This window comes from Pteropus alecto, unplaced genomic scaffold (assembly GCF_000325575.1).
Source record: "Pteropus alecto unplaced genomic scaffold, ASM32557v1 scaffold1432, whole genome shotgun sequence".
Lineage (NCBI taxonomy): Eukaryota > Metazoa > Chordata > Mammalia > Chiroptera > Pteropodidae > Pteropus > Pteropus alecto.
This window is the reverse complement of record NW_006432008.1, coordinates 140,753-154,146: the sequence shown is the minus strand read 5'-3', so window position 1 is coordinate 154,146 and position 13,394 is coordinate 140,753. Positions and strand designations below refer to the sequence as shown.

Below are 13,394 nucleotides of genomic sequence, written 5' to 3'. Positions count from 1 at the left end.
CATAGAGAAAGTAAAGTTTGAACACAATCTGGAAGGAATAGTGAAAGCTGTCAGATAGCAGAAGAGGAAAGAGTATTCTAGATAGTTAAAACAAGTTTAAAAATGCATAAAGACATGACAGCACATGAATGAAAAGAGGATTTCCAGAGGAGGCAAAATATTTACCTAGAACGTCAGATCTGAGCCCAAAATGCCCCCACTAATCACTTTATCCAACCATCCTGGACATCACTAATCCATTGAGGTTCTCCTTTACGCTGAACTCAGACAAGCTCTCACCTCAGAGTCCTTCTCAAGAAGGCAGTCCAGGCAGCCATTGCCAATCAACTGAAATTTGCCCAAATATGAAATCTATTTGCCAAAAGTACTCTAACAGAAATGTATAAATTTCTATTCGGTAGAATTTTGGTCTAGTGAATATATACAGTAGGAAGAGCTTTTAGTGTAAATAACACGTTAGTTTTCATTGGTGACTGATGGCCTTCTTTCTGTATGTCAGGTAAAGGTAAAGAGATGCTAGTGTTGTTGAAGGCGGACAAGGGGCTGAGAGAGAGAAAGAATCAAGGAGCAAGGAAAGGGCATGCTGAGTCAAGCTCAGGGAATTTTAAGAATGTGAAACAACCTTCATGGACTTTTGAGTGCCTACATTTTGGAAGCTGTTTTGAAATTTTGTTTCATTATTCATTTGATTCTGCTTAGGTACATTGTGCACTGCTCCAGGAATAGTGTCCCCAAATAATAACAGTAACTTACATCTTTACTGTCACAATGTTCACATGCAACATTACATAAAGCTCTTTACTGCCTCTGGCAAACAGGCAGGTCTTCCTAATTCTCCCAACTCCATCCTTGACAATATGAATGGTATTGTATGGGGCAGAGACACTCTGTCATTATTAACTCAGTTTCATGAGGCACTCCATGGTTATTGAAGTCTTTTACGCTTTTTACAAGCTGCTCTTCAGAGCAATACTAAGAAATGGGTAAGCGTTGTTATGGCCCTTTACAGTGTCAACTGATGGTCATTGCACCAATTCAACACCAACAGGAATCCCCACTTTGGGGTGTGGTGAAGAAGGAAACTTCATTCAATGCAAACAGCTCAACTGTGATACAGCATGGCTGTGAGAACAGCATGGCAACAGTGCAATAGTTTTACAGCTCAATTACGAAGCATCACAGCATGGCTGTGAGGCAGCCTTGGGGCCAGGTCCTTTTCTGGCTAGACAGTTCTACTCTGCTCCACCCACTTTGGTCTGATCTGGTCCATTCCACTCTGCTGTGCATTGGTCTGCTCTGCTCTGCTCCTGCTAGACACCTTCGATGTTTCACCTCTGGTTTTTCAGCCAATAGTTTTACAGCTCAATTACGAAGCATCACAGCATGGCTGTGAGGCAGCCTTGGGGCCAGGTCCTTTTCTGGCTAGACAGTTCTACTCTGCTCCACCCACTTTGGTCTGATCTGGTCCATTCCACTCTGCCCTGCATTGGTCTGCTCTGCTCTGCTCCTGCAAGACACCTTCAATGTTTCATCTCTGGTTTTTCAGCTCCAGCCTGGGAAACAAAGTTTTCCATCTTCAGTGGAAAGGGAAAGTGCATTCTCCCAGCCAGAGGGGAGCTGACTTAGATACACACACAGAAGTTCCCACCCCTAGTCCCTAATTGGTCCATCCTCATGCAAATGAGGACTCCAAATCCTTGCAGTTTGATTGCTCCAAAGAGCGCTGTCCTGATTAGTCAGAACAGAGCCTCTCTGATTGGTCAGTGAAGATGCTGATGGAGATATAGCTGCACATTGGATGGGGGAAGCCTCAATCCTATTGGTCAAAATACTATTCCAGGAATTCGTTTATTAGGGCTAGCTCAGATGGCAAGAATACGGTGCATGCAGGAATTTCAGTGTGGGCTTCTCCCTGAAGTGTGGTTTACTTGAGGGGCCCCTGTATAGAACTGGCTACCATGCTCTGCTTTTAAATTGAGCCCAGTTAGCCACTATGTACCCTTTTTTGTAAGTATGTTCTTTCGCAGTGTCCACAACAGGCAGGAAAAAAAGGTTGCAATTAAGTTATTTTCTGAAAAGCTGACAATCAATAACAGAGTCTTTCTTACAACTAGATTCTCTTTTGCTTTTTGGTCATGAGTACTGTAATTGACCAACAAAAAATTAATATTTTTTTTAGGTATCTTGGAATTTTATTAAATCTCTATAATATGTTAGATGCTACACAGTTTACAAATCTCTATATATTAAATGGATAAGCAGAGCAATATGTCAAATATACAAGGGCAATATTTATTATATATAATGTGCTGTATATTTTAATTTAGGTGCTTAGAGGTATTAAAATAATACCTCTAATAATGATAATAATCATAATCAATTATAAATAACCATAATAATCATAATCAATTATAAAAATGCCATATTGTCTACTTTGAGGCCTACTTCTTGGTGCACCAGTGAGAACTGCTCCAACTTCTCTTTAGTGCCTCTGAGGTTTTATAGTAGCGATTGGTAGATTTATAAATTTTAAAAGTAAATTTGATTTGTAATGAAAGAAAAATGTATTTGACTATATGGTATATATATATGTATACACACACACACACAATGTATATACATAAACATTGTAAATGTATATAAAAAGCCAGAGAAAAATGTATTTGACTATATGGTATATATATATGTATACACACACACACACAATGTATATACTTAAACATTGTAAATGTATATAAAAAGCCAGAAAGAATAAAGAGCATACTTTTAAAATTGTTTTAACTTTTTATTACTAATTTCAAACGCAGAAAGGTTGCAAATATAAGAATAGAACAAAGGGACACACATACCTTTTACTAGCTCCACTTACTAATATTTTACTCCACTTGCTTTACTGTTCTCTTTTTTTTGCCTGAACCATTTGAGGGTAAGTTACATAAACTGTGGTCTTTTACCCTCAACCTTCTCAGTGTATATTTCCTAAGGATCATGATGCTCTCTTACATAACCACAGTTATCAACTTCAATATATTTAACATTGATATAATAACATTTATGTAATCTATTGTTTGAATTCCAATTTTGTGATTTAAGCCAACAACGTCTTTTATAGCATTTTTTCCCCCTCTAGTACACAGATCCAATCTAGTATGGCATTTGGTTGTCATATCTTTTTGGCCTCCTTTAATTTCTAATATTTTCACAGCTCTTCTTTGCCTTCTATATACATTGGTGCATTAAAAAAAAAAGAAAGAAAGAAAGAAAAATCCCCTCTCTTTTTAATACAACATTCCTCATTTTGGGTTTGTCTGATATTTTCTCATTATTATATTCAAATAATGCATTTGTAGCTGGAATACTACATACATGATGTTGTGTCCTTCACAGGATAGCTTGTCTAGAGACGTGGTATCCCTCTGCCTCTCATTGGTGGTATTAATTCTAATCACTTAGTCGAGGAATTGTTCGCTCTCCACTGTATCCTTAGTATTTTTTCTATAGATCTGAGGTTCCCATGACCACCTCTTCAAGTTTGATTAATTTGCTGGAATAGCTTACAGAACAGAGGAAAACGGTTTACTTACTAGATTACCAGTTTATCGCAAAGGATACTAAGAGATACAAATGAACAGGAAAATGGAGGGACACATAGGGCAAGGCCCAGAAGAATCGTGAGCACAGGAAAATCTGTCCCCTTGAAGCTTGGGGTGTACCACCCTCCTGGCATTTTTGTCCACCAAACCAGAAGCTCTCTAAACCCTATTCCTTTGGGTGTTTATGGAGATTTCGTTACATAGGCATGATTGATGAAATCTTTAGCCATTGCTGATTGAACTCAGTCTCCAGCCCATATTCCTTCCCTGTAGGTCACGGGATGGAGCCAAAAGTTTCAACCCTCTAATCGCTTGATTAGTTCCCCTGGCAAGTAGTCCCTCTACCTCAAAGGCTTTCCAAAAGTCGCCCAATTAACATAAACTCCAGTGTGGTTAAAGGAACTTGTTATGAATAGCAATAGACACCTTTATTCAAGTCAGTTAGGAAGTTACAAGTGTTTTAGAATCTCTGTGTCAGGAATGGGGAGGAAAACCAAATATATGTTTATTATTATAAATCACAATATCACAGCAATATTTTCCCTAAGAGCTGAATATGTAAGCTGAGCACAGGGGATATTTCCTACCTGTCCTTTTCAGGAACTGAGTCCTTTTGGATAAATGTCTTTATCCCCCCCCAAATCTGCCCATCGACAGAGCAAGTTCAGAATCTGTATTAGACTCAGATTAACTTGAAATCTCAGATAAGAAAGCAGCTGTGTGGGGTGTTAAAAGATAAACTGAGGCATATTAAAATTTTTTAAGAGTTTATTTGAACAGAAGTTGATGTGAAGCAGGCAGAGCCAAAACGGAAGTGGTTAGGAGTGCTCCACTGGCGGGAGGACTTCTAGAGAGAAGGCATGGAGGCAAAGCAAGGACATCGATCTACTCTCTCACAGAGTTTGGGCCAAACCACTGAAAAGAACCCATCTTTCTGAACTCCACCTGCCTGCTGTTAAAGAAAACAGCTTTTTCTTCTTTTCCCTTTTTCCACCAGCTTTACTACTTTGGAGAAGTTTGAAAAGAGATTGAATTCAGTCAGGTTAAGCTTTGTGGAAGGAAAGATGCTTATCTTTGCTCCTGCCCATACCTGTGCTAAGTAGGCCAGTTGCACTCTTCCCCAAGATCTGAGGGCAGGTTCCTCGTAACAAAGTCTCTAATCTTGCTATGAGTACAGTAGTCCCCCCTTATCTATCTGAGGGGATATGTTCCAAGACCCCCAGTGGATGCCTGAAACCATGAAGAGTAACAAACCCTACAGACTATGTTTTTTCCTATATATACATACCTATGATAAAGTTTAATTTATAAGTTAGGCACAGTAAGAGATTAACAACAATCACTAATAATAAAATTGAACAATTATAACAATATACTATAATAAAAGTTATGTGAATGTAGTATCTCTTTCTCTAATAGCTGAGATGGCCACTAAGTGACCAACGAGGAGGTAGCATAAACAGAGTGAATATGCTGGACAGAGGGATGATTCACATCACAGGCGGGACAGGGAAGGACAGGGCGAGTTTTCATCATGCTACTTGGAATGTCATGCAACTTAAAACTTACACGTTGTTTATTTCTGGAATTTTCCACTTAACGTTTTTTTTGGACCACAGTTGACTGTGGGTAACTGAAATTGTGGAAAGCAAAACTGCAGGTAAGGAAAGACTACTGTATAGTCAGCGTTCCCTAACTTTCTGGCAACATTTAGGAGATTTACCTACCGTATTCTTTGATGGAAGCCCCTGGAACCAGCTCTGGAGTACCGTCAACCACAGCCACTGGAATGTTTTACCTGAGAGCACCAGTAGCCTCTTCAGGCTGACTTCCTCAGACTTTCCATAAGTCATTTTTTTTTTTTTCCTCTTTCCTCAGCTACCTGCTATTTCAGTATTAGCCTCATCCAAGATAGAACTATTTTTTCTTTTGGGATAGACATTGTATCTTTTAAAAACACCCTCAGTGTCTGGTAATCATTTCTTTCACAAGCTAAATGGCCTTTTCCTAGCTCCATCATCTATTTCAACATGTTAAACCATGCCTGAAATGCCGTGCTTAGGTTTGGAGATTAATTTCCACCCAAGATTCTGACAACACTGCTCCTCCATCTTCAAGAAGTAGTTTAATTTTTAATAATTCATTCTGAAATGAGGGTCTTATATCCATACCCCACTAAAATATATTTTTGAAACAATTGTTGAGCAGGGTTGCATTTATTCTAATTTCCTTCATCTCCTTCTAGACAATCCTACATGTAGAATTGTGCAGTAATTTTTGAACTCTGTCTCGTCATGTTCCACTAGACACTAGACATAAATCACTAGGGACTTCTGAGAGTGCACACCCAACTCTACATAACTAGGTTGATCAATCATCTGATTTGCCTGGGACTGAGACATTTCCCAGGATGTGGGATTTTAGTGCTAAAATCTCAAAATAATTTGGCTTCAGTGCTAAGAGTTGTAATCTACCCACAGTTCTTGATATGGACCACTCAAGGGTTTTTGGCGCATATAAAAGTTGAGTTCACAAACTCAGTGTGGAAAAAACAAAAAAAAAGCCATATAATGTATCAGGGTCCTGGCAGGAAAAAAAAGATGTCACGACAAAAGGTAATTAATTGAGGAGGATTTAACAAAGAAGTTACTTAAAAGTTATAGATAAGATTAAGGAACATCAACTGGGAATAGTGCCGCTCCCTCATCCCTCCTACTCAAGGCTAACATGAATAGGGAAGCTTCTAAGACTTTTAGATTTGAGAGGGTGAGGGGAAGGAATGGTTACTAGAACCCAGTCCACAGTGAGTAACTCTAAGGGAGGGCCACCTGACAGGATCTGCTGCCTTCAGTAAAAGGACCCAGTCAACCCATAGGAAGAAATCCTTGGAAATAAATAACCCAATTCATTCTCCTCTCTTCCTCTGATCTCCTGCCAATGTCTCCCAGTGGCTGGACACAACTGGAATCAGGAGGGCAAAGTAGTCTGTAGAAACTGTCCAGAATGATTAACCTCTGGGGGCACAGAGCAGAAAAGAAAAAGATGGAGAATGAATCTAAGGGACAAACAAAAATATTTATTTTACATTATTCTCTTTAACTTAAAAGTTATCTTATTTGGAGAACCTAGTCCATCAAAGTTGTAAGAAATTCAGTTATTAATGGGACTCTGCCTCCCCTCCCCTCCCACGCCCATCTCATGTAAGACCCTTACTCCATAGAGCAAACTTTGGTCTACACTATATTCATACTTACTGTTGAGATGGGCATTGTCCAGACTTGCAAGAACATCCAAGTCTGGTGGCCCCATGGCTTCGTGCCACAGCATTCATGGGAGTCTTCACCAGAGTTGAGAACGCTGAGGGCTATAACATTACCTGAATGTGCCCACCATGCAGACATCCCCTACATTACAAAGTCTTTCCAAGGGGCATTAGAGGGAGCAGGCTACAGTGCTAGTTACACATAGTAAGCTTTATTCTTCCTTTCCCAAGATTGAGAATCTTCTTGCTTTGACTTCTGCTTTTGCATATCTCCTTTCAAAAACACTAGCTCTTCTTCCTTTCCACTCAAAATGCCCCAGAATATGATTTTTAGTGAGTTTGGATTTTCACAATATAAAGCGAGGTTTTCTGGAATTGGCTCCTGCTCCTGTAGACCATTAACTGCCAAAATCTTCGATTTCTTTTTGAAATAATAAAAAAGAAAATCACAGAAACAAATCTAATAGAATTCTCTCTGATTCCTCTACTGCAATGTAAATAACATGCAACTTAATTTGTATACATGATTGGAAATTTAAATGGTGTTGGAATACTATAGCAGGAGAGGAAATGGAGATTAATCCTAATCTGTAAAACAGGAACCAAAAAAAAGTATATAAAAAATAGAAAATCTGTGTAAAAAGACAGAAAGACAGCCATAGCCCAGTCACTTATTACACTGTACATTATCCTTTCCCTCTTCACTTTGCTTACATGTGTCTGAGCCTCTGAGTTTGATAGATATGGAAGGTAGGAGGAGGAAGATAAACATACATTGATATGGCTTCATCTACAATTTTCAAACAAACTTTCCTCTCTAAATGAATGCTAGATTACTTTCCAGAGTTGGTAACCTTACATAATTTACGTGAATAAGAGTCAAAGGAAGCATCAGGGTAGAGTTGAATAGATGGTCCCGGCTTGAACCTTGAAAGACTTGAGTTTGAATCTTTGTTCTTTGATCTACTAGCTTTTTGATGTTAGGCAAGTCACTAAACCACTCTTGAATTTTGGGTTCCTCAATCTATAAAATTAGGATAATGATACCAACCTTACAGAGCTGGTGTAAGGATTAACAATGATAAATATGAGGCCCCTGTTTAGTATCTAGACCATGATAGATACCAAATAGATGATTCCTCTTTTAGTATTCAAGTAATTGTGCCGCCGTCACTACTAAAGAAAACAACACATGAAAGGTAAAAGAATCTGATGGTTTTACAAGTGAACTGGACTAGAGTTAAGAAAAAAAAATAAAATGATAAGAATGGAAGATAGAAAGGGTCAATTGAAGAGAATAAAAAGTCTTTACTAAAGAGATATTTTTGTCTCCTCTTTCCAGTTTTTATTTGAGAGGGGCATGGGAGGGATCTTCTGATTACTAAACTCACTCTCAATATGAGTTTGGTCCCTATCTGGAGGAAAAGGCATCTGTCATCCCAGTTTAGCATTTTCCTAGCAGACTTCTATTTCAAACAACACTGTGGCCTATTTCGGTAGCTATGTACAGCGTGCTTAAGAGTTTCAGCCATAATAGAGGTCAGGAAGGTGCCAACTAATCTTGAGGAACAAGAATATATTGAGATCAGAAACTAGGGCTAAGGTGTGCCCAGTTACACCTGTTGAGTGGCCATAGTGAATCTTATTTCCTAAACTACAAAGAATTGAGTGATGGAGTAAAGCGTGTGTCACCCTCCAGAACAGACTCCTGCTCCTGTCAAATCTGGATAATAAAGATATCAATTAAGCACATTCCATGGGCTTTTCACAGTAAGTCAAGAATACATCTTGCCCACAAAGATTGTCTTTAGAACATTCTCAAATAGGAACACATCAATGTCATTTTGTCTCATGATTGATTTTTCTCATCATTTCACAGTTTGATGACATTAAACTGAGATCTTTTTTGGTACAATTTGTGTTTTTGTTTGTTTGTTTTTGTTGTTGTTGTTTTGGTTTACTCTTGTTAGAGATAACAAAATAGCTGGCTAACACACATTAGTGAAATTCAAATAAAATGGCAATCTTCTACTTTCTTAAGACCCAATATGCCTTCTAGATCCCTTTAAATGTCAGTTTCCATACTTTAGCATTTCATTATAGTTATAGATTATGAACCTTATCTGAATAGAAGCTCATGAAACTGAGATACAGAAGAATAGGAGTGGCCACAGCCAAACAGTGAAATATATGTCTTCACTATAACATGTGTATATTATGTACTGTTGAGTTGGCTCCAACTCTTGGCGACTCTATGAATGAGTGATGGCCACAATTTCCTGTCCTCAACAGCCTTGCTCATCTCCTGTAGACTCATGCCTATGAAAATTCAAAGCTGCTTAAACAGGAATACAAATAAAGGAAAGATTATTTTATGAAAACTGTTTTTGAAAATATATTTCATGCCTCAAAAACAGTATTAGGTGAATACATTTCTGAAAAATTGCAACAAGTTATCTGTAATTGCATATTGTAAAATATCACCTAGTAAGGACACAGGTATCCTATCATAATACCTTTTCTTGCTCAAACTCTGCTGCCCAACATTCTATACTTATTGAAAGACCAAGACCAATATCTTCCTTTACCAGTATACACAGGATTCTGGTAAAGAGAGAATAAAAGGAGAAGGACTAGAAATAGTTTGCTCACAGGGCAGTAAGATTTCTAGAGATCTAAAAACTTGGATGAGGTGGATATTATTCTACTTGTTTATATTTAGTTCATGATATAAAAATAAGTACACACTCAGATCCATACTAGCAGATATTGCTTTCTTATGGTAATTTTGTGTATATAAACATATTTTTTCTTTAACATTGTAACCTTATCATATGGAAGTCGAAACTCTGATGGCATTTGACTAATTTTTCTCTCTTGCAATTTTGTTGGGACCCAGCTCTTTCTTACCCTCCTCGAATTTCTTATTCTCAATTTCTACTCCAACTATCCTATGTTGGGGTGGGAGGATATCAAAATCAAATTAACATGTGTCTCCAAAAAACAAATACTAAATAAATCATTACAGTAAGCAGTTAGGGGTGCTAATAGTGATTAAATGGAAGTCTGACTCAGAGGAAGAGTTCAAATTAAAAAGGAGAGGAGAAAGAATTTTGAAGAGCAAATACTGAAGAACAGATCTATTGGATGCTTTTCCTATTTTTCTTTTTTTGGTTGAGGATCTATTTTCCAGAATTATCATATCTAACAAAAAACATAAGACATTAAATCTTCCAGACAAGAATTTAGATCAGCTATCCCATGAGATTTAATTTCTAAATAAGTGAGGACATAAAGGGAAGTAATAAAGAAGATGAAAATGCATACAGAAAGCAAATTAAAAAAAAAAATCTGTGTAGAAAGAGAAGAAAGTGTTTTTCAGGAAGAAGATATTTTATTCATTGTTTCAGAGAGTTAGTTCCAAACTGCTATAAAATAGCAGCTGTTTGGTTTCCTCTCCAAGAGTCCTGATTGGAAAGATATGAACATCTTCTGGTGGCCAGAAAACATTGTTCAGTTGACTCTTATTTCTGAGGTGAGTTCAGAGTGTTTACAGATTTCTCTGTATGTTTCTTACATTTTACCAGATTTCAATTATGTACTTAATTAGAGAGGAGAATTCAAACACTGCTGGATACAGTGCCAGAGCATGAGTTTTTCAACTAGAATTGTATTGTAGAAAGAGCACTGAATTGAGTATAAGGATACTCAGGTTTTGGTTCTATTTTTTGCCACTAAATAGACAAATGAGTTTGAGAAAGTTGGTTAATCTCCTTGATTCTCTTCTGTAAAATGAGTAGATTTAAGTGGATACTTTCTAAGATTTCTTTCCAGTTCTTCTTTATGCATTAGACAATCTTTTCAAGTCCTTCAACCAAAAGTAAGCCAATTTGCTAGTCTTTAGATAAACTTTAAGAATTTATTTAAATAGTTTAGAAAAAAAACAGTAGAAGCAAAACAAACACAACGAAGTCTTTTAGAAGCTGGAACTTTTATGCAAAATCAACATATCCTGAAATAATCGTTTTTTTTTAAAACCTGATTTTTAAACTTCTCAGTAATTCTCTCCCTCGATAATCTCAGGTCTGGAGGTGCATCATTTTCCAAACTCTAAATCTAGCTTCCCATAGAAGAGGGTATAGTCATGTCAATCAGCAACCCAACTCTTAGTTCTCTTAAAGAAAACAAAGAAAATCCATAATATATTCCTCCACTTTTGTATTCCCAAATGATCATTTCCTTTCTGTGTTGGTTTTAGCATCCATTGGGTTTATATGAATAATAGTTCATTGTTTTCCAGTTTCAGATATGCTAATATATCAATGCTTCTGTATTTTAAACTCTAGTCCCTTGAATGCTTTAGACCCTCTTTAATCTCTTGAGTCAACTAATTGTATTTTCTTCCTTAAGGTGAGGCGCTGAATAGTCTTTTTGTCAACTCAGCATCATTCTGAGCCTCTTCAAAGGCAGGAACTACATTTCCCGGAATCTCTTTACATGTATAGTTCCAAGCTGGAGTCTGTCAATGAGAGGCGCTTGCTCAAGATTTAGAAGGCAGAAGAGGAGGACACCATTGTTTTCCAGTCAGAAAGATGCATGGGCAGATGAAAGTTCAAAGCTGCTTCCAGATAAATTTCTTGAGGAACTCTTGCATCTATGCTTCTGACTGAGACAGCTGGGGTGGATGGACTCACACTGAAACTAATGAAGTTTATAAACTTCAGGGCTCCTTTCTTGCATGGACCCTTTCTAGGACTCTGGGACTATTGTCCTCATAATTTTATTTACTTTTTCTTATAGAGAGCACTCGAAGTTGCATAAGCTTTAAGGCTCACAACACTTAGCTCTAGCTCTGAACGGTTAAGAGCCTCCCAGAGATCTTGTGACTCCAGTGACTTCAGGAGAGCTACCGTCAGCTTTGGGGCTGGAGTTGGAGGTCTTCTGTGAGGCCTTTCTGAGTCTCTCTCCCCCTGCCCTTGCAACAGTTGTGGACACTCTAACTCCCTTCATACTAGGAACAGAGTGGCTTTTGTTTTCATGACCAAACCAGTCATTGCTTAAAAATGACTGCTGTCAACAATTAGGTTATTTTTTTTGTTCCACTTAATCTCAAATTTAACGTGACATTTCTCTACACTAGAAATAATAGGAAAGCAATTATTTAACATCACATTAATAAAACCTTAGAGTAAGCTCCAGCTTGATCAACATTGACTATTCATAATGTAACATTTGGCACGTAGTGCTTAGTAAATATGTGCTAATAAGTGAGTGAAGGAATGGATGACTTCGTGAGCATTTGTATCCAAGTTACTCTTTAGTTATGATTATTAAAACAATATAGATCATCTTTGTTATAACAAATTCTCCCAAGATTTACTTAGCACAGTATCAAGAACTCCCAGCTGCTCACTGCTTTTTTTGGATGAAAATGAGTAGATTTGGGAGCCATTCCAGCACAAATTCTAGGAAATTCCAGGATGCATCTGTAATTATTTTAGGGTCTTCCAGAGGTTTGAGGCCACACCTGTTAGTTATGAATTATTTTCCTAGGGTGAATATATATATATTTAAAAGGGCCTGATTATTGGATCAGAGTTTGAAGAGTTCAAGCCCTCTCATTTTTCTTCTTGCAATTCAGTTCTGCATAGTAAATAGCAATGATAATCATTTTGCTGGATAAGAAAGTCAATGGCCAGTCCTCACCAGAATAAATCATGCTCATAATTTAATTTTAATGAAGACTACAACCTTAAAAAAAAAAAAGGAAATAATTTAATCGTGCTTAGAATTAGGCCAGTAGTTTTTAAAACATCCATATATATCTTGCACTACTGTATGCTCTATATTGAAGTCAAACATTTAGGAGTTTGTAATTTAAAAAATATTGATGAATTCTATGGAAAAGTAAAAAATTCCACGTTTTGCTATTTGTTCTAAGAATTAATTTTCTTTAATTTATATTTTTCATAGATGGAGTAAAAAAGTAATAATGCAAGATAATTTCATAATTATTGACGATGAATATGTTGGTAAGTAATTAAGTTTGGGAATCTTTGGTCTTTTTGTTTTCATTTAGTAAATATTTACTGTGTTCCACTTCTATGCTAGGTACCATGCTAACCAGTAGAAATATAATGAATTACACTTTATAGCTACCTTCCTGAAGTGGGGCAGACAGACACTTAACTGTAATTTCAGGGGGGAAAAAAAACAGGTGAATGGTTTGGAGGAATAGGAAAGGAAAAAGGGAGCTTTTGTGGGACCAGACACTGGAGTTACATACGATAATTTCATATATTTTCCATCACACCTTTGAGTCATTCTCATAAAGGAGGAAACCAACTCTGAGACATTGGATACCTAGCCAAGTTAACTGTTAATGAAGAGCAGCTTTAGAAGTTTACACCGATGTCTGTCTGGACCCTAGAGGCAAAGAATACCTAAAAGTCCTGAATTCCAGATAGTTTTGGGGTAAAAGTCACAGTCCCTCTGGCATATGTTCAGCACGACTCAGTTCATTCTCTAAAGGCCATGTG

The 13,394-nt window shown here is 37.2% G+C and overlaps 1 protein-coding gene across 1 annotated transcript in view; it reads left to right on the top strand.

Moving 5' to 3' along the window:
* The first annotated feature begins 12,832 nt into the window (after positions 1–12,832).
* The window catches only part of YBX3 (Y-box binding protein 3), a 24,082-nt gene continuing 23,520 nt past the window's right edge, over positions 12,833–13,394 (top strand). The window contains exon 1 of the mRNA XM_025043500.1: positions 12,833–12,887. Within this exon, the coding sequence (XP_024899268.1) occupies positions 12,848–12,887 (40 nt within the window). The 5' untranslated portion in view covers positions 12,833–12,847. The remainder of the gene's footprint in view (positions 12,888–13,394) is intronic.